Here is a 20,840-nt window from a genome sequence, read left to right on the forward strand (position 1 = left end):
AAGTCAACAAAATCGTAAAAAAAAACATGTAAGTAGTATGAGGCATATCTCTAGTCTCCTTTCCTTTTGTCGATTCGATGGTGTCCACTTCCCAATTTGGGCTGTGGTTTAATGGGCCTAACATTAGGCCTGCAATTAAGCATTCATTGAAGCCCATCACGAACAGTCGAACACCACAACTGTCAGTCTGTCACCACCACGCCGGCAGCGAAGCAGGACAAGAGGCCACCACGGCGGCTCGCAGCCCCACGCCCCCACCGCGCTCCACCCTCCTCTCGCTTCCCGCCCTTCCAGGGTTGTCGCATCTCCTCCCTGGCTCCGCGGCGTCGATTCCTGCGCGGGGGGCACCGACCCGCACAAAAACCCTAGCCTAGCACTGGCCTCGCCTCGCCCATTCGTCTCCTTCCTCCGCATAAGCCGCGTCGCTTCCTCCGCTCGCGCGCGCATCGCCCGAGTACCCATGTCCACCTCGCCGGCGGCGTCCGCCGCCGCCACTGCGAAGGCGACCATCTCCGTCGAGTACGCCAAGTCCGGTCGGTCCACCTGCAAGGTATGCAGCGAGGGCATCGCCAAGGGCGCGCTCCGCCTGGGCGCGTCCGCCCGCGACCCCCGCGGCTTTGACAGCACCAAGTGGTACCACGTCGCTTGCTTCCCCACCTCGTCGCACCCACTTGGTCCCGTCGAGAAGGTCAAGGGGTTCGACTCCGTCAAGGTTTGGGCTCTGGGCGGTTCACATTTGCTTTCCATGGCGTTCTGTTGTTCTGGGGGGGGGGGGGGGGGGGGGCGCTAATTTGTGGATTTGGAGGGAGTGCAGGAGGAGGATCGCGAGGAGGTGCGTGAGTGTTACAAGGTACTCACTCAGTTTCGTATTGTCAGACTTATTAGCTATGCCTAGATTTATATATTGATTGATGCATATTATTTGGGTATATATATATATATTTATTAGCATCTATATGAATCTATATAATACTTGAAAGTCTTATATTGTGAAACAGAGGCAGATATAATTTATTCATCACCTGTTGAGACGGTTTATCAAGTTATCAGTTAGGTGGCTCTGTCTGCTTCTGCTCTATATTTATGACTACAAGATAGATGCTAGTGGAGTGTAGATTGCCAAATAATAGCTCCCATCGTTTCGCTTTTTGGAGGAATAAGCGAAAACACGTTTTTGCAAACGAAAAATAATTTACAGATAAAACTTTTATATACGTGTCCATAGCGACTCAAAAGCGAAATGTGTAAAAGAAACCATGATAAAAAAAAACCACAGAATCAAGTTCAAAATTAAGATCTAAAATTTAAATTTTGGCTTATAAGCAGTTGCAACTGCGAAACGATGGAGCCCAATATTGTTTTAACTTTCTGATGATACTTCTAAGTAATGTTGAGTGCGCTTGATAAATTTATGATGGAATCATTGAAATGGTTTTTTATGCTGGAAACGATGTCTGCTAGTCTGGATTCTTGTCCAAACTGCTACATTTGGCGATATTCTTGATTAGCAAGCATATTCATATGATCATGTGTACTTGAGTAATATTCCTTGAATATAATGTTTAATGTCTTCATGTGTTATATCTGAGCAATAAGCCCTATATGGCTGTACAAGTTACTTAAAAGTTCTTTGGTGTACAAGTTACTTAAAGTTATTTGGAAGTTTGGGCACTACTGGGATATTTCTCTGCTTAATATTCCAAACATTTCATTTTCAGAAATGTAAGAGAGATCAGACTTCAGAAGGACCAACTGAAGAGTCAAGCCCAAAGAAAGTAAAAGTCAGCCTATCGCCACCTGCTGCAGGAGTGGCAGAAAGTGCTAGTATCTCAGTTGTGTATGCCAAGACTGGCCGCTCCACCTGCAAGGCTTGCAATGAGAATATTGCGTCTGGTGCCCTCCGTCTTGGCGCCACTATTCGCGATCCCCGTGGTTTTGACAGTACAAAATGGTACCATATTGCTTGCTTCCCTGCATCAACTTACCCAGCATTCTCTGTGGAGAACCTTGAGGGGTTTGATTCTATCAAGGTTTGGTCCTGAATTTGTTGCACCTGTTTTACTTCTTCTCTTTGGAAACTAACTACGGTTGTAAGGGTGGTGCAGAATCAAGACCGTGATAAGTTGCGCGAGTTGGAGGAGGTAACAATTTCGTCCCTCATACAACTAGTTTAAATTTAGCATCATTCTTGATATGGATTAATATCATAGAACTAGTTTAAATTAAGCATCATTCTTGATATGAATTCATAGAAATTTCTTCTCATCAGTTGGTTATCTCTTTAAATGAGGAAAAAAAGGTTATCAATGTGTTTGTGAACAAAGGAAACTCCAAGCTTTCTTTGATGTTGTTTGTGAAAGTGTTGAGTTATTAAATGCTACTGCTGCTTAATTGCTTTTTTGACGGTTTTTCATTTGTTGAAACTTTGATATCTTTTGTGAGGAAATACTTACTCTTATCCACCATATTCATTTGCAGAATTGTAAGAATATGACTGATCAGTTGAATGAGCCAATTCTGAAGAAGGAAGTGGTTAGCTTTTGATTTGACATGAGCATCTTGTTCTCTCTAGCATCAAGGTGCCAACTTTTGTGCTGATGTAACACTTCTGTATCACTTGATTCTCTCTAGGTTCACAACATGGCTGACCCTAAGGGTACTGAAAATAATCTCAAAGGTGCCAAGGTAATGAAATCATATATTCTTTCAGTTTTGGAAGCTGTAGCTAAACCATTGAGAAATGAGAATGCCTGTTGAGATGGCACATGTTTGTAGTTATTTCCCTCATCCATGAAAGTTTTTCTTGCTGAGATCTAATCATTGTTGTTCAAATAGTCTGTTACTCTGTTTACAAGGCAGAAGCAAGATCATTTATTATTTGTTAGCATTGAACATGACCGCTAAGTGGGAAACTGTGATGGTAGTCATGACCTTGATTTGTGAATGCTGATCCTTTTATCTTGAAAGTTCTTTCAAGTAGACTGTAGTAACCGTCTTTATAGTTTATACATGCTCCACTTATTTGCCCAACCTGTAGGTCTCTTCTCTCTACTACTCTCCTATGGTTGGTAAGTGGAAATGTGAGAAGGAGAGAAAAAACAAAACTTTGTAGCTAAAAGTGTTTTTAACCATTACCAAATCCCTCAATGTCTTGCCTGATTACAAAGCTGAACATGCATGATAGTTATTTGATCAATAATGCTTTTTTCGTTTTCCCTATCAGATTGTGGCAGAGGACAAAAAAGCTGGTCCAGTGATACCCTTTTCGGTTTCTGATATAGAGAAAAACTACAAGGCAGGCATTCTTATACAATTGTTCTTAGCAATTCACTCTGCTTCCTATGTTTATTATTCTGTTTTACTGAATTGCTACATCTGCATTTTCCTGTCATGTGTGGATGCAGGATGCTACCCTTCCAGCTCATTGGAAGGTTTTCCGTACAGTTATTTTTCGTGAGCAGGTATGTTATGAAAAATATATAAAAGAGGGGAGCAGTCCTTGGCCTCCTTTTCTAATTACTCCCTCCATCCATCTTTGATCAGCGTATAAACAAAAATGAGAAATCCAGGATTGATCGGTGTATAAGTTGGGAGCTCGCTTTTTCCTTGAGCAGGACGCTGGATTTAATTCATCTCTTCTCTGCCACTGTTTTGCATGCTGCATGCCGTTTCCTGTGCCCATACACAAATGTTTCTTTAGTGCATGGTGCATTCAATGCTATATCCATAGTGCCAGATATTTGTTTTCTTGGTCTCGGTGCTAGGACCTTATGCGCTGATCAAAGATGGACAGAGGGAGTATTAGATAAACTAAATCGTCCACCTTTTTCTTCAAGTCTTGTACATTTTTCAGAAGATAACTTGCAGTTCTAATGTTCAGGACGATGGCCTTCAGCCTTCAGCGAAGATTGCTGCATTTGATTTTGATGGATGCCTTGCCAAAACCTCAGTGAGGATGTATATATACATTCACACATTTTAATGCGAAAATATATTATTTATATTGTTCTAATAATACCATTTGTGCTTCTTTGGCATGGTATTTCATTTTTTTCATGATTTTGTAATAAAAAGCACTTGGGGCATTACAAATTAGACAGTCAGATCATTAGGACCACATGGACTGAACATACTCCCTAGGCTGTACCAGTTGCAGGGGAATATGCTGCTCATGCAACTAATAAGTAGGCTATATCATCAAAAACCTGCTTGAACACCCCAGAAAGGCACACTTAAGTTGACTTGCTGTGGATGTATGGATAATATAGTATTTTGTTAGGATTCAGCAATTTATTGAGCAGTTTCATGCGAGGGCATTCCGATACTATGTCATCTATCTGTTAGTTTTTGTCTTCAGTTCTTCTATAGCTGCGAGCAAGAGAAACATCTTAGTAGCCAGAGGAAAAGAAAGCAAAAGCGATTCCCGTAGTAGTGGCGAGCGAAATGGGAGCAGTGTTAAGCTTTTTATCATTCTGACATCGAGCTATTTTGCCGCAAAGGGGTTCTGCTCTAAGTCTATGGATGAATCAGTTCAAAGAATTTACTCTTAACAAATTCTTAGAGTATTTCTGGTAAAATTGGGGACCAGCATGACATAATTAGTCAAAACTGCACGAAAGTAAACTTATCATTTTTTAAGGCAAACAGTGATGTTTTTTTTTAAAAAAAATATTTGTACAAGCAAAGGTATTAATTAACATTTCCAAGAAAGTATCACTAGAGTACTAGACATGAGTCCTGAAAATTCGTTATGCAGGATCTTTTGATGATCTCGAGCATAATGATCAACAGATCAAGAGTCAACTTATGGGATTTTATTTTCCCCAAAATACGACTTATTAAACATTGGATTCATGATTTGCAATGCTACCTCTTATACATGCTGTTGCTTTTCTATGAATGCCAACGTTAACTTCCAACCTACTGCATGTGCAGTGTCGGTGCAGACAAGTGGTCTTTACAGTATGAATCAATTCCAGAAAAGCTGCAGATCCTTTACAATGATGGCTATAAATTGGTTAGTTGTTTTTTAGTCTTTACAATTTCTTCTGGGCATATCACTGTAATTCTATGATGTTTCCGTGTACTTTACTTCAAATTAAGTATGCGTGTGGAATGTTCTTAAATTTAAAAGGGGCTCGGAGAACTTATTACATACTCTCTGGTCACAAATACTTCTTTTTGACATGCCTTCTCCCTCTCCCTCTGAAATTTTATATATTGATATATTTTTTTAATACTTGAATTGGATACATGGAAATGATATGTATAAATTGGTCTTGAAAAGTACTGACAGAGTTTTATTGAGTTTTACGAATATACAACATGATAAGTCGTCAAAGTTGTATTTTGAAGACTGTGTTATCCAAAACGACAAGTGACTAGACGAAGTAACTAATTACTTAATGTAGTTAATTATTTATTGCCTAATTTTACCTGGAATCCAGTAGGACATGTGGAATCATGCTTCCAACTCATTTTATCTGGTGATGTCAGGTCATATTCACCAATGAGTCTAACATTGAACGATGGAACAAAAAGCGGCAGCAAGCTGTTGACTCAAAAATTGGTCGTCTTGACAAGTTCATTGAGCGTGTGAAAGTTCCTATTCAGGCATGCTTTTCTCCAAATGTGTTGTGTTTCTGTTTATATTTTTGAATATTAGCTATAGTGATAGTCTGCTAACTGCACTGGGCCGTTGTTTATTGCTCAATCAATATAATGTTTTTTAATATGCTATTTTCATGAGACAGAATGTGGTATCATGGAAATTCTTGCTTGACTTATTTTTTATGATAATTATGTTGCTAGTCAAACACCTGACTTGTTTTGGATTTTCAATCTTGGATAAGCTTGGTCTGGTCACCTTGTCTGAAATCTCTTAATTACCAAGGACTTGTCACTTGAAGTATGCGCCCTTTTCTTATAATTTCCTTACAAATAGTTAATTTTTGTTTGCACCTGCAGGTTTTCATAGCATGTGGTTTGGGGAAAAGAAAAAACACTCCAGATGATCCATTTCGAAAACCAAACACTGGAATGTGGTGGTTGATGACAAAGCATTTCAATTCTGGAGTTGCAGTTGACATGGACAAGTAACCTCCCTGTTTTATTTGGATTACTTTCAGACTTACGACTATTTTTAGCTTTTTGTCGGTGTGGCTAAAGCCTTAGCATGCTAGTTTGCATTCCTTTATTCTCTGAACGTTGTGCATACTTGTGGTTGGGCAAACAGGTGGAAGTCATTAACTGAGACACATGTTTTCTTTTTTATTGAGCTTTGTGTGTTTATAATAGGTTCTTCTATGTGTTTGCACTTATGGCTACGGTTAGGTCATGTGTGTCCTATTCTTTTAAGTAGATGTTCCCCTATTTGTTCCATATAATTTACTGAAGCAATGATAATTCTTAGTTAAACATACTTTGCTGTTTATTCTGTTTCGTGTGCATTATATAAGCTGCCCTTTTGATATTTGCCCGTGTTCTATCAGATCTTTCTTTGTTGGTGATGCTGCTGGGAGAGAGAATGATCATAGTGACGCAGATATAGAATTTGCTAAGGTATTGGTGAAGCTGTACCTTGAACTGCATAGTCCATGAACATTCTTTGCCTAGTTCACAATTGACAATTTCAAACATGAGGATTTTAAAGATTCTTGATAGGTATAGATGTACTCCACCTCTCAAGGACCATAAAGGAACTCCTAAAACAATTACAGTGATTATTGTTTGTCGGTTTGTGGCTCGGAGGGGAGTAGGATCTGGGATAGACAGATGCAGGGAGATGGGGTGGATGCATGCTGTGTCAATATTGGAGGGAATGAGCAGCACACCAAGGGCTGGATGTAGTATCGTCCAGTTGAAAACCTATGAGCTTGAGTGTGATAAGTCTAGTTGTGCCTTGGGATTGGATTAGGGATGCACTGTTGGGGTGTGTGCTACTTGCATTGGGCACATTTTTTTTGAAACCCCAGACGGGGTGACTATGTATATTAGAAGATGCATTGGGCATTTTGGATGGGGTAAAAGTTTGATTATGGTTTTGGGGTATTGGGAAATGGCGTTTGGGCTGCAAAGACAACCATCCGCCCTGGAGTTTGTTTTGGTCTTGGAATATGCATTCATGCCTTAGTGAATTCATGAATAGCTCAAGCTTGGCTTATTGGAGGACTGATTGTTGGTATGAGCTTGGGGCACTTGATCGTTTTGAACTTGAGCTGAGGTCGGTGTTTCCGGATCCCAAGATTCTTTTTACTGCTCTATTTGGGATTTAGATCTGGGTAATCATTATATATAGATAACATCAATTAGTTTACAAGAAAAGTAAATCATTTTCACATGTACAATGCATTTCTGTAGGGTTACATTGTGGGGACTGGGTAGGAAGCAAATAAGCACTGAGATCCTATAATGATATGAAACTCTTCTGTTAATTTTGATTTTTCACCAGCAGCTGTATTGGATATCTTTCACGTTTTTCTTGACTATGCTGTTGGGTTGGCTTATTTCCTTCCGCTTGATTTGGAGTAAACTAGAAGCCTCGACTAGCTGACGGTGATATTTCCAATTGCAGGCCATCGGTCTGAAATTTCATGTTCCTGAAGAGTACTTCAACGAATCTGCAAATATGTAGCTATTCTTATGTGGAAATCTAGCTGACCATGCCCTGAGTTTCTGTTTAAACCAGCTATACATGTTCCAAGTGTTGCTGTTTGCTGCAGTTATCATCTTCATTCGTTCCATCTAGATACAAGTTGTGATTTTGGTATGAAATACTGCAGCGTTGGCTTCATATTGAAAAATCACGTGTGCTTCCTTTTTCTCAAACGGTTCTTGCTAAACTGGGTTCACACTTCACTATGAAGGCAGTTGTTGTGAGATGGAGTACGTATGACTGAAATATGGGGCGTGACCCGACTCATCTGCACCTCTAATTCACGAGTTGCTGCAGGGATGGCCATTCCTGTTCTGGTGCATGATCCTCACAAGTTGTGGCTCCAAGAGAGCTACAAGCGAGAAGAAAACGTGTATAGACAGTTTGCACTGTTACATCAGCAGGAGCCTCGTGCTCGTATAAATGGCCACAAGCGTCAACTGGTAGTCTTTGAGCGTACATTTTTTCCATTGAAATTTGTGAAGTGGAAGATATATGCTGGTTCTTTGTCCCTAGCTCCTCGAGCCATTAGCCAACATTAGTCGTTCGATAGTGGGCAAGTAGACGCCACAGAATGACATGAAGTAACCGTTGTGGCCCTGTGGGTTGGATACTAGGATGGCACGAGTGATCCTGGGTTGGGTCATATTCCTCGAATCCCAGTCCCTGGCGTGTCAGAATATGTTCCTGCCTTCTTGACGCTGCTCATCTTTTTCATCTCCTAGGGTTCAAATTCTCGACGCCCTTTGGCGCATTCACGAACGGCATGTAGACCAAAGAAGCACTTACGTTTCTTTCACTTTAGTCCCACTGCAGCAGTCCGGAGCACTTCAGAATTATTAGGCTTGGCGCATCTCCAATGAACTTCCTCCTCTCTATTATTACTCACGAATGATCCTATACTGCGTACCTAATACTCCCTCCATTTCAAAATATAAGATTTGTTTTGTTTTGTTCAGATAAATTTTTGACTAAAAATAATCTATTAGAATAAATTTTTGGCCATGACACAAAAATGATAGCATGAGATTTATATTTGAAAATATTTTCTTATGATTATATTTTTGTGTCACTTAAGTGGTGTCTCAATAAAATAATTTTGATCGAACCATTATCACAATGAAAAAGAACTATACCATATATTTTGAAATTAAAGGAGTACATGGTATATCCCAGTCGTATTCCATGTAACTGGGAAAAGAAGAAAAAAATGCGTTGCACATCGCAAGCGAGGAGGCTGGCCTCTATAAATACACTTCACTTCCATTCTCCCAAAGAAAGCAATTGAAGAGTAGCACACAATATCACAAGTGTAGCAACCTCCGAGTTTCCTCTTGAAGTCTTGTACAAACTTGAGGAAAGAGCTAGCGCAACGCACCGTATATTCGCCGCGTACGTACGCTCGTGGCACACATATATATATAGCTAGCTCAGTCTGAGAAGGTGCGATAATTGATGAGCAGGATCGACAGCAAGGGCGGCGTCGACGGTGGTGTCACCGTCGACGTGACGCTGTCCCCTAACGCGGTGCTCCCCGGCTTCGCCAAACGGCCGCCCGATGCGACCGGAGCTGGGAGGAGCAGCTGCCGCGGCTTCCCTCGACGCGCCCGGGCGGCGGCGGCGGAGGTCTGGGCTTTCGCCAGCGACGGCGCCGGCTGCAGGGTGGCCTTCGCGCTCAAGGCCGGGATCGCGATGCTCCTGGCGTCGCTGCTGGCGCTCGCCGGCGAGCCCTTCAGGCTGTTCGGCACCAACATCGTCTGGTCCATCCTCACCGTCGGCATCATGTTCGAGTACACCGTTGGTCCGTACGTCCGTACATGCATACGTTCATATTTCGCATAAAAAGGGTCGCGATTTTCTAATCACAGCTGTTTAGATTTCTGTTATTGCAGGCGCCAGTTTCAACAGAGGGTTTAACCGGGCCGTGGGGAGCACGGTTGCCGGAGTGGTTGCCATCGTCGTGATCTGGGTTTCACTCCGATGCGGTAGCGTCGCCGAGCCATACGTGATTGGCCTAAGCATCTTTCTAATTGGTAAAGTGCAAATTAATTAAGGCGAAGCACTAGTAGAGTAGCAAGTGCTGTACGTACGTGGCGTATAAAAAGAACCAATAATTGTGGTGACTTTGGATCGCAGGTGCCGTGACGTCATTCGTGAAGCAGCTTCCGGCGCTGGCGCCGTACGAGCACGGCTTCCGGGTGATCCTCTTCACCTACTGCCTCATCGTCGTGTCGGCCTACCGCGTGCGCGAGCCCATCGCCGCGGCGCTCGACCGGCTGTACGCCATCGCCATCGGCGCCGCGCTGGCGCTCCTCGTCAACGTGCTCGTCTTCCCGGCGTGGGCCGGCGAGCAGCTCCACCGCGAGCTCGTCGCCAGCTTCGCCGCCGTCGCCGACTCACTCCACGGTGCAATACTCTCTCTCTCTCTCACACACACACACACACACATGCACACACACACACACAACCAACCAACCAATCCTCCGTTGCACGTTTGCACAATGCGCGCAAGACGCGGCACGGAAAACGTACGCCTTCTGAAGATTGCACGCGTTGATCTGTCAGATTGCGTCAGGTGCTATCTGACAGGTGACGAAACGATCGACGACGGCGGGCTGTCCGGCGGCAGCGAGCCATCAATCGAGAAATGCCGCGCCACTCTGAACGCATCAGCCAGAATCGATTCCTTGGTAAGATTGTACGTTTATGCGTAATTGCGTATGTCCTCCATTCGTTCGAAAACATTAGCAACCTATAATTTTTGGAATCTAAGTAAAAGGTTGCTATATTTTTGGAATGGATGGAGTACATTGTTTCTTGGTTGCACTGCAAGTAGCTTGACTTGAACGTGTAATGAGCTAAATGGCGCGCACGAACGTAGGCGAACTCGGCGCGATGGGAGCCGCCGCACGGCCGGTTCCGCACCTTCTCCTTCCCCTGGTCGCACTATGCCCGCGTGGGAGCCGTGCTGCGTCACTGCGCCTATGAGGTGGTCGCCATGCATGGCTGCCTGCGCTCCGAGATCCAGGCCAGTTTCTTCTTCCGTCCGTTGGATCCATCGCTAGCGCACAGCTCGTCGGCGGATCGATCTTGAACTGTCTTTGTTTCGTCGTGCAGGCGCCGGACGGCGTCAGGGAGGCGTTCCGGGCGGAGATCAAAGACGCTGCGGAGCAGGCGGCGGATCTCGTCCGGTCCATGGGCAGCGACGTCGACGGCATGACGCGCAGCAGCGCCGAGAGGCTGAGCCTCCTCAAGGGCGTGCACGGCTCCGCCTACCGCCTCCAGCTTGCGCTGGCGCTCAACTCGCAGCTCCTCGTCTCGTCCGGCTCCGAGTCCGAGGTGAACGAGACGAGCGGCCTGCAGGAGCGCTCGTGCTCGCGCCTGCGCGAGAGCACGCGGCGGCAGAGGCTGTCGTGGCCGTCGCGGGAGGCGGACGAGCTGGAGGAGATGGAGGCCGGCGGCGGATACGCGGCCATGGTGAGGATGCGCGCGCTGAAGAGCACGCGGGCGCTGTCGCTGGCCACGTTCGCGTCGCTGCTGCTCGAGTTCGTGGCGCGGCTGGACCACCTGGTGGACACCGTCGACGATCTCTCCAAGCTCGCAAAATTCAGGGAAGAAAGTGATCCCATGTAACTAAACGGCTGATCGGTCGATCTGGAACGTATCAACCACACCGCCTACGTTCGTCCATATGTCTGTATTTTGCACGAATTTAGGAGGGATTTTTACAACGATTTAGACTTGGCTTTTATTATTTATTAAAAATTATTATAAAAGAATGGATAAAAAAGAAAGTAGTGTAATAAATTTTTTTATTATATTAATGAATTAAACTTACCATTTAAAAAATTATATAAGGACATATACAAATGGCTCTTATTGCGGTCTCTATCGATACATGCTAGCTGACGTGGAAGAGAGAGGATATGAGAGAGAAAAATGGTTGTTTTGCATGAAGTCAGCAAAACATCGACTCTTGGTATATAAAACGAGGAGACAAACAGAAAGTCTGCTTTGTACGTATGCTAACTTTGATCAGAGACCATGATCAGATGGAATGCGAACGGGAAATTAATTAACCTGTAATTATGAAGAGTCAGCTTAAAAGACTGTTTATTATATGAGAAGTTTTTTCTACTGATATGGTTTGAGATAGAACACTCTATCATTAAACATGTCCTAATAAGCTTTTATCTTTGAACATACCCTGGAGCCGTCGTGCGAAGTTGCCGTTGCCATGCATTACCACCTGGGACGAAGCTCCGTCTCCGTCGCCGCGTTGGGCACAAATGTCGCTGCCGTCACCCCCCCACCTCCAGCACCCGCGCATCTTTGCGAAGCCCCTCCGACGCCGCGTTGGGCAAAACTCCTGCCTTCGTCGCAATCCGACGAAGCATCCGCCAGAGCTGCTGATTCTTCCGATCCCATTGTCGTCGTGGCCTCCGTGATTGAAGTGCTTTGCATGCAGTTGAAAGAAAACATCAAAGATTTTAGTTTGCTGGATGCTTGCATTTGGAGATGAGGGGATCCCCTTCTCGTTTTGGATGCCTGGATTTGGGTATATTTTAATTTACACACTTCTGGCTTCTTGGCTTGGAACATTTTCCTTGCGTTATCTTTCCCTTGGTACTTTTCTCTTCTTTTTATGTATACGATTGAATTGATTTGTGTACAGAAAGCCGAGCAACAGATGAGTTTTGGATGCTACTATTGATTTGTGTACAGAAAGGTGGGGCTATCATTGACCGTCAAACCCCAATCACATTTCTTTTCTCTCTCTCCCTTCTGTAAAAAGAAATTCGTTTTTTTTCTCTCAGGCATCAATGGCAATCCAAAGCAATGTTCGGGCAGTATTGATTGTCTTATCCGATGCTACTCGGCCATACAAATTTCTCAGGCATGGGAAAAACAGCAGGGTCCGTCTTCGCGGGCGTCCAAACCGGTCGATCACGTCCCACACGATCTCACCCACCTAAGCGCAAGCGCATATCCGTTTCCAAAGCGCAAGCGCCTTGCTAAAATTGCGTGTAGTTACCATGTCGATCAATCCCATGGGCACATACGGTACGACGCATCGACGAGTTTTTTTTTTATCGTTTTTAGAAATTTCTTTTAAAATACCAAGAATTTTAGTATAAATTTTTGATACTCTGAGATCAGATAAAAAATATGATATTTTAATATATTTTTTGAAGGTCACGTAAAAAAATATGGTATTTTGATAATTTTTGAAAGACGGTAAAAAAACTCCGCATCCATTCCTCGCCGAGGGATATCTCTAGGCCGTCGATACGGATCACCAGATATAAACCCCCAAAGCGCGTGATCAATCTGATCTCCAACAACAACTCGAAGGTTTAAGCCTCAAAATCTCGGAAGCCAAGGGGAGGGAGAGCGGAGCGGAGATGACGACCTCGATCGTGGAAAACTTCGGCGACGGCACCTACACGGTGGCGTTCGACGAGGACCGCATCTACACCACGCTGACGGCCTGCGGCGAGGACGTGGAGTGCTGGCTGGACGACATCCTCCGCATCCACCGCCGCCGCCTCAACCGCCTCGTCGTCGGGCTCGACGTCGAGTGGCGCCCCGCCACCTACTACAGCGGGCCGGGCCCCGTCGCCGTGCTCCAGATCTGCGTCGGCCGCCGGTGCCTCATCTTCCAGATCCTCCACGCGGACTACGTCCCCGACGACCTGTTCGACTTCCTCGCCGACGACCGCTTCACCTTCGTCGGCGTCGGTATCCAGGACGACGTGGACAAGCTGTGAAACCAGTACCGGCTGGAAGTGGGGAACGCGGTGGACCTGCGCAGCCTTGCCGCGCAGACGCTGGGCAAGCCGGGGTTGCGTAACACCGGGCTGCAGGGGTTGGTGTGGGAGGTGCTGGGCTTGTGGCCGGAGAAGCCGCAGCACGTCCGCGTGAGCGCCTGGGACTCCCCGCGGCTGACGCTGGAGCAGATGAAGTACGCGTGCGCCGACGCCTTCGCCTCGTTCGAGGTCGGCCGGAGTCTGTACTACGACTACGGCTAAAACTGCCGCCGTTGCCAATGCAGGCTTGCTATCTGCAGCTCGTGTTACTAATGCTTGCTATCTGCAGTGTCGTGTCGTTTACCTCTTACATTTTGAGAGATCGTCTCACGTTTGATGTTTGGCTAACCTTGCTGTGGTGGTGAGAGAGATGTATAGACAGTCAGACATGCATCTTTCCTCGAATTACTTCGGCTACATTCTAGTTGTCAGCTACTATAACTTCAACGTAGCCTTTGAAGTCGTTATTTTTGGTCTCCCTCAGTTTCTTGCTGTGTATTAAGTTCTTGATGACAGTTTCACATGATTAGATTGAGTGATGTCTAATACTAGTTTTTTTATTGATAGGAATGATATAAAACCATAAATAGTGTCTTGCATTATGATTGCTTTTACCACAGTTTAGCGATAAGTTGGTTTTCTTTTCTCATATACATAGATGTAATGATATGTCAAAATTACCACTACTATACATTTTACTCATTAGTCTGGTACTTCCCCAATTTTGTTGAATTACTTCATAAAACCTTTACTCACTTCTTTGCTTCACGTGAATTTAAGGAGGGCGCGAGTACATCGACCTCCATTCACTTCCATCCTTTCTTACTAATTATACTGCCTTTGTACTAATTACACTGCATTCGTCCTAAGAAGACTTAATTTTTAGTTCACGTTGTTTGTTCTATAACAACATAATTTTAGCCATTATTATATAAGTTAAGTACAATGCAAATACATTAAGATTTGGAAAAGTACGAAACACTGCATTGGAATTCGAAAACACAAACGATATTTCAATCCTGGTAGCTTTATACAATTATATGTGAAGTTGGTTAAAAATAAAGACTTTTGGAATGAAGAGCGTACTTAGCATCAATCTATCTTTTTATATACATAGTCTTGAAGTGTGTTGATTCGATTACTTCTAGAATATCAATTGTTCCTAAAAAACGCAAATATGCTTTGTGGTGATGCTAACTGGTATTCCCTCCATTTCTGGTTGTTCAAGGTCATAACACTTTCTGACTTCATCTAGATTCATCTATATCTCAATACATATGTTTTTTTATATATATCTAGATTCATTAACACACATAAATCTAGATAAGGTCATAAAGTCTTACGATCTGAAACAGAGAAAATATAATATGAAACAAATCTACTTCCATGTAAAACCAGATAGTTACTTTTATCATAAAAAAATGTTACATTTATCTAAAATCAAAGCTGCTTCTAACTGAAGAAATTACCTATATCTAAAACCAAAGTTGCTTTATAATGCAGTATATTTCTGAATGTACAAACTATGTTAGTTTTAAAATAGAAATACCAAATGCAGTACACAAACTAATGAATCAATTTGGTCTTAAATCTAAATTAGTTAATAAGCCATCACAATCCTTAATCACTACGTGCTTGAGTATAAATTAGTTATTAAATCATTAAATTCCCATAAAAAGCCTTCGCTGCAAAGGAGCCCCAACGAAGATAATAATATTTGAGATGTGGCCTCCAAATGCAAGAGACCTTACTAATGTAAGCACGCCGACACCGTACCAGCTCCAAAGTGTAACATCCAGATTAACGGATGCCAGTATGCAGCAAAGGGCAATTACATATATTTGCAAGTATCTATGAACTTTGGTATCTGGGGCCGCCCAGACTACAAAAAAGAATGCAATATCATACAATCTCCTAGACAATTGCAAGGGCCATGTTGCATCACTCGCTTGAAAAGAACTCATAGGCCGTGTGGTATTTGTCAAGTACAACATTGTATAGCGGATGGATCGGCTCCAGCAAGTTTGAATATGGACCAAGCACGTGCTGTGGTAAGGGGCACGCATCAGGATCAACCAAAGCGCTGTACTGGCTAACTGAAAGACCACTCAGGCAATAGCATGAGTGGTAGTGATCTCTGTTCTTCCCAGGTTTATCCCTCAATCCTCCATCCAGAACCTGTGAGTTTCGAAACATGAATCAGATTTCACATATAAGTATTACAAATTTACAATGATGAACTAAGCACTAGAGAATTTCCAAGTTCCAGCTATAAAATTTCTACAAATCCAGTAAAACATGAAATCACCTGTGCACAAAGCAGGATATATTGCTGCAGGGCGATGTTGTGGAACAGTGGGCCGATTTGGTTGCTCTTCTTTATAAAATCAAATCCAAACTTAGTATAACACAGTGCTTCTGGGAGAAAAAAAGGGCAAAATATAAGATGATGGGGATACAGAACCCAACACCATATAAAGCAAGATGTTAGTATGAAAACCTGGTTTACGAAGAACGAAAGGTATAAATTAGTAAAAGTAATACTCACATTATCCAAACAAGCAAATCAAGCAACACAAGCACGGCCACACACACTAGGATACAAAAAAAAATATTGAAAACAATGCTACTGTGAAAAATTGAATCACAGTCTGCATTACGTCCGCATATGAACACACCAACTTCAGTCCAAATGCCTTGCGATATTACCATCTATTGAATTACAAAAGAAATACTACGAACATATGGATGTAGTTTGGAATGTGGCCCTTGTCGTCCGGTTTGGTTGAGTCTTCTTCTTAATGGAAAGACAAGGGGGAAGTCATTCCCCTGCTGGTTGAGTTTTTTTGAAATAAACATTAAACTGGAGATTCAATTCTCCATAAGAATATATATTTCTTACCATTAGAAGAACTGGTACCACAAGCATCATCTCCTGGAGCCCTTTTGCTGGAATATGATGATTTTAATTGCTCATCAACAACTGTCATTAGCTTTTGTGTTAAAGCAAGAGCTGCTCCCTGGTCATACACCACAAGTTCGTCAGACAGAGTGGAGAATGCCAGGAAAAAAAACAAATACAGGGATGGCAATAACCTGCCAAAAGGAGTAGCAACCATCAACCAATTTATTAGTTCTTCCTTGAAGTCCACATTCCACTCCTTGGCGAAATGTTACCCAGCCCTTAATTGTTAAGACAGTCCACAAAGCAATAATCAGCGGTATAATAAATAAATGCTGTGACAGCAACTACTATTAGTTTCTATATGGTGTTTACTGATACATTTACCCAATATATTGCACTAAACCGGAGGACCACATCCAAATAAACGACCATGGACCTAATGTTCAAATGGACTATCACTAAACCCATGGAAATTAAAGTCACACAACACACACAAGCTGCAACCTGCAATAGAAAGAGAACTGAATAAAATAACAGAGGTTTTCTTACAATCAAGCTAGGCAAATCAAGTTTGTCCACTTCGTGAAGCAAGATCATCGCAGCCAGCCCACAAAAAGTGTACCTTGTCAAACCAAATTAACTATTACTTAAAAGATCTAGATAGATGCTTACAGAAAAAAAAACAGAGATCCTTCTTTGAAACATACCCACCATGAGCTTCAGCATAAGGTTCCCCAGCAATACCACCTTCATAGGTTTGACACCTGGGGACATTTAATTTAGAAACTAACCAATTATTATGTGTTTTACAACTGGAAAAATTAACAATGATATGAACCAAAACAAACCTTCCTATGTAATTTCCAATGCCTTTTGCCAGTTCACCATCAAGGATGTTCACAAGACTGGCAACCTAACATGAAAATAAGATTAAAAAAATCACAGAATTGTAAGGAAAGCTTTAGAGGGGCAAAGAAACTCACCGATATGGCAGTATAGCAAGCACGGACATCAATTTCACCACCATCATGCATTCTGGGCAAAGGATAATAAAATAAGTGGAAAATATCAGGTGCAAGCAGCTTGATATGGAAAGAACTATGTTCTCACTGTTTGCTACTGAGAAAATGCACACCTGAAAGCTCCTGATGTATCTTTCATCCGAAGCATGAACTTGTACAGATTCTCCCTGATTGGCACCGTAGAAATTGTTAACCAGATGAAACATATGGGAGCATATTTAGTCAACATGGTGCCATAAGAATTACCTATTTATTGATGATAGTGCCCTTTCACTCCCTATAGTCACAAGCGTATTTACAGCAGCATATGTTGTAGCAAGATGAGGCAACTAGCACAAAGAAGCAAAATAATGATGTCAGAAGATTCCCTCATACCAAATGTTAGCGAGTTAGTACAGGCTGGCCTTTTGGCTCCCTAAGTCACCCTGCCTATATATATGTACTCTTCATCCTCTATGAATCAATTCCAGAGTTCATGTACATATATATAGGCAAGGTGACTTAGGTAGCCCAAAGGACCTACGGAGCCCAAGGGATCTAGGGAGCTCAAAGGACCTAGGGAGCGCAAAGGATCTAGGGAGCCCAAAGGGCCAACCAATACTAACTCACTAACAACAAATCTACCTTATTGAGTGAGTTAAGAAATTTGAGCTCAAATTTCACATATCAAAGAACAAACAATATTAACTTGTTAACTAAATATTTTTACAAGATTACTAAAGAAAATCAAAGCACTATTTTGCCATCAAAATGACATGTCGTAGATCATCGAATAGCCAACATAAACTAGTCTTCAGAGCTCTCATACATTTTGTCATATGAAGCAATAAGTTTAGCTCACATGGTTTGTTCAACTTCCATAACTTCCCGTCAATCCTATTCTAATATATCCTAACTACCATATATCTCCAACATCCCCCCGCAGTCCAAAGCGTGAGCAACTCGGATGCTTAGACTAGAGAAGAAACCGATGTGAGTACTCAACACCAATGATAGCCCTTTGTGTTGTTGTTGAGATAGCCAAAGCAGTCAAACTGTAGAGGACAAGACATCAAGCTGATCTTGCTATGCAAGGGACGACTCAATACGAACATGCAAAGCAATGCTGCCAATAATTGTGTGAACGAGATAGGAGACCATCATGAACCTTGCGTCATTGTCGATGGGAACCAGTAGAGAAGGCCTTCAAGACGGTCGTGCTGCGTAAAGCAACACGATGTTGTCGAAGTAGAACGAAGAGTAGTCAAGGAAGAGACGACGCTGGCGACGAGGCATAGTGGACGAAGGCGAAGCATCAGGACCAACGACCAAAAAGGCAATGTCGGTAGCCGATGTAGGGCTAGTTGGACCACCGGCCTAGAGCAGCAATAGTGGCAACTTGAAGATATGAGGGCGCCAGGGCCAGCAGACGGTTGGGCAACAGCGGTGACAGCCAAAGGTCCACGAGCAACAAGGAAGCAGATAGGGCGCCGCAGGTGGAGCGGAGATCTCAAGGTGGAGCTGGCTCAATCCCTTTCCGAGCACTAATGGTCTAGAGACATTAGCATCCATATGAATCTAAACAAGGGTAGAAGGTCTTACATTATGAAACGGAGATAGTACCATATATCTCTAACACTATTCATATCAAAAGTTAATGCAAATCATTAATCAACTCAAATCTACTACCAAGACACAAGCATGGAACCCAAGAGCTTGAGGTTAAGAGAAAACCTGTCCAGGGCCACCACCATATCCACCATCTTTATCCTGAAGCAATTATAAGAATAGTGGCAATGAGATCTTCATAATCATATGTATGTGCAAACTGATATATTCAATAATTTGGCTATGTATAACAAATTCCAACCGTAATTTGTTATCCATAAGCAAATTCATATTGGACGAAACATTTTATGTAAAGGAACAGGACGACATGAAGTAATTAAGTGGCACAAAAACAAAGATTGCATCATGCCATTTAGATGTCTAGCTCAAGAGTTAAATAAATTTAGTGGAACTATTTCTTTCATTGAAGTTTCTTCACATCTTTGTAAAGGAGATAATAAAGTGCTGAAAGATTGATTTATTGAGTGGATTTTTTCAGAGAGCATGTCAAGTGCTAACTAGCACATTTATATAGCAAAGTACTCACTCTGTATTTTAATAGATGACGTCGTTGACTTTTTATCATATGTTTGACCGTCTTATTCAAAAAAATTGTGCAAATATATAAAACAGTTAAGTTAGAATTAAAATAAGTTTGGTAATAAATCCAATCATAACAAAATAAATAATTACTACATTGAATAAAACAAATAGTCAAATGTGTGCCAAAAAGCCAACGGCGTCATCTATTAAATATGGAGAGAATAACATTTTTGGATATAATACCAGCATATCATCAAACCTGACAACGAGATAAGAAGTCCACAATATCATCCTCGACATCTTCGTCAGGTGTTTCATCCAACAAAGCAAGTGCATGAATCATCCAGTAGCACAGCCAAGGGCGACTAGACCATCATTTTAAAACCAAAGATATACGTCAACTTTGGATAATCTCATTGAAAAACCATATTCTGCTATATAACTTAATACCAGAGAAGCATTACTTGGCATCGAGCACGTGGAAGCTTGGCCCAAGATGTTTCAGACCTCTCGTCAAATACTCAGTGTGCTGCTCACGCCAAAGCTCAAGCCTGAGGCAGGAAATTTCCTTACAATCGAATCTCATAACAAGGATGCGAGGAACATTAAATTGCCAATCTAATTGGCAGCACTAGGCATCTGCGAGAAACATAACCAGGCAATATCTACACTGTGCAGCTGCTAAGAGGAAAATAATCACATAATTTTAAACTTCAAGCTAAAAAATCTAGTTATCCACAACAATCTAGCACATCACCCCTGTCCGAATTCACCATTCTCTCCACTACATGCACGAACACTGCGAGTAACCGGGGCCAGTATCTAAAGCGAAGTAAATAAGTAATAGCGAGAGCGCTCTCAGGGGTCGCGCTTACATGAGGGAATTGGCGTTGTGCGCGCTGTCGAAGAGGACGCGGTAGATGTCGGCCACCTTCGCCTCCACCCTCATCTGCTCCACCTGCGTCACCGTCAGCCGGGGCAACTCGGCTGCCCGGCTGTCCGCCGCCGGACCGCCCTCGGCAGGAGGAGGCGGCGGCGGCGGCGGCGGCTGCGAGGGGGAATCCATGGGTGCGGCGGCGGGCGGAGGCGGAGGAGGAGGAGGAGGAGGCGGTGGTCTCGGCCTGCGAGCTCGCTGCGGCCGCGGGGATCTCAGCGAAAGGCGGCGAACCATGTGCGCGCCGGAGGCAGGCCGCCGTGGCCGCCGTGCTTTTGTGGGCCCCGGAATCTTGACGCCCGGGGAAAGCGGTCAAGCCCAGCTACCGACAAGGCCCATTGGGCCTAGGGCTACTGGGCCTATTCACATCGGACGACCCACATGC

The 20,840-nt window shown here is 43.3% G+C and overlaps 3 protein-coding genes and 1 pseudogene across 3 annotated transcripts; 3 read left to right on the forward strand and 1 right to left on the reverse strand.

Annotated features, from left to right (window-relative positions):
* The first annotated feature begins 208 nt into the window (after window positions 1–208).
* LOC102705386 (polynucleotide 3'-phosphatase ZDP) lies at window positions 209–8,057 on the forward strand. Its single transcript, XM_006644609.3, has 14 exons — window positions 209–712; window positions 815–850; window positions 1,719–2,030; window positions 2,106–2,141; window positions 2,479–2,532; window positions 2,632–2,685; window positions 3,224–3,295; window positions 3,405–3,461; window positions 3,881–3,957; window positions 4,936–5,017; window positions 5,497–5,613; window positions 5,968–6,095; window positions 6,492–6,561; window positions 7,574–8,057. Exons 1-14 carry the CDS (start codon window positions 461–463, stop codon window positions 7,631–7,633), a joined length of 1,407 nt encoding a protein of 468 aa, XP_006644672.1. The 5' UTR covers window positions 209–460; the 3' UTR covers window positions 7,634–8,057.
* A 1,052-nt stretch (window positions 8,058–9,109) lies between these two features.
* LOC102704940 (aluminum-activated malate transporter 4-like) lies at window positions 9,110–11,287 on the forward strand. The gene is made up of 6 exons (XM_006646239.1): window positions 9,110–9,455; window positions 9,547–9,687; window positions 9,791–10,060; window positions 10,220–10,344; window positions 10,536–10,682; window positions 10,772–11,287. The coding sequence occupies exons 1-6, from the start codon at window positions 9,110–9,112 to the stop codon at window positions 11,285–11,287; spliced, it is 1,545 nt and encodes a 514-aa protein (XP_006646302.1).
* A 1,723-nt stretch (window positions 11,288–13,010) lies between these two features.
* On the forward strand, window positions 13,011–13,995 carry LOC102705216 (annotated as a pseudogene).
* Window positions 13,996–15,307: 1,312 nt separating this feature from the next.
* LOC102705494 (protein farnesyltransferase subunit beta) lies at window positions 15,308–20,707 on the reverse strand. The gene is made up of 14 exons (XM_015843679.2): window positions 20,397–20,707; window positions 19,986–20,072; window positions 19,781–19,886; window positions 19,105–19,140; window positions 17,638–17,720; window positions 17,505–17,558; window positions 17,353–17,404; window positions 17,218–17,282; window positions 17,077–17,133; window positions 16,919–16,991; window positions 16,561–16,647; window positions 16,367–16,484; window positions 15,773–15,882; window positions 15,308–15,642 (listed from the first exon to the last, which is right to left on the reverse strand). Exons 1-14 carry the CDS (start codon window positions 20,690–20,692, stop codon window positions 15,406–15,408), a joined length of 1,461 nt encoding a protein of 486 aa, XP_015699165.2. The 5' UTR covers window positions 20,693–20,707; the 3' UTR covers window positions 15,308–15,405.
* Between the last annotated feature and the right edge of the window lie 133 nt (window positions 20,708–20,840).

The sequence above is a fragment of the Oryza brachyantha genome, chromosome 1 (assembly GCF_000231095.2).
Source record: "Oryza brachyantha chromosome 1, ObraRS2, whole genome shotgun sequence".
Lineage (NCBI taxonomy): Eukaryota > Viridiplantae > Streptophyta > Magnoliopsida > Poales > Poaceae > Oryza > Oryza brachyantha.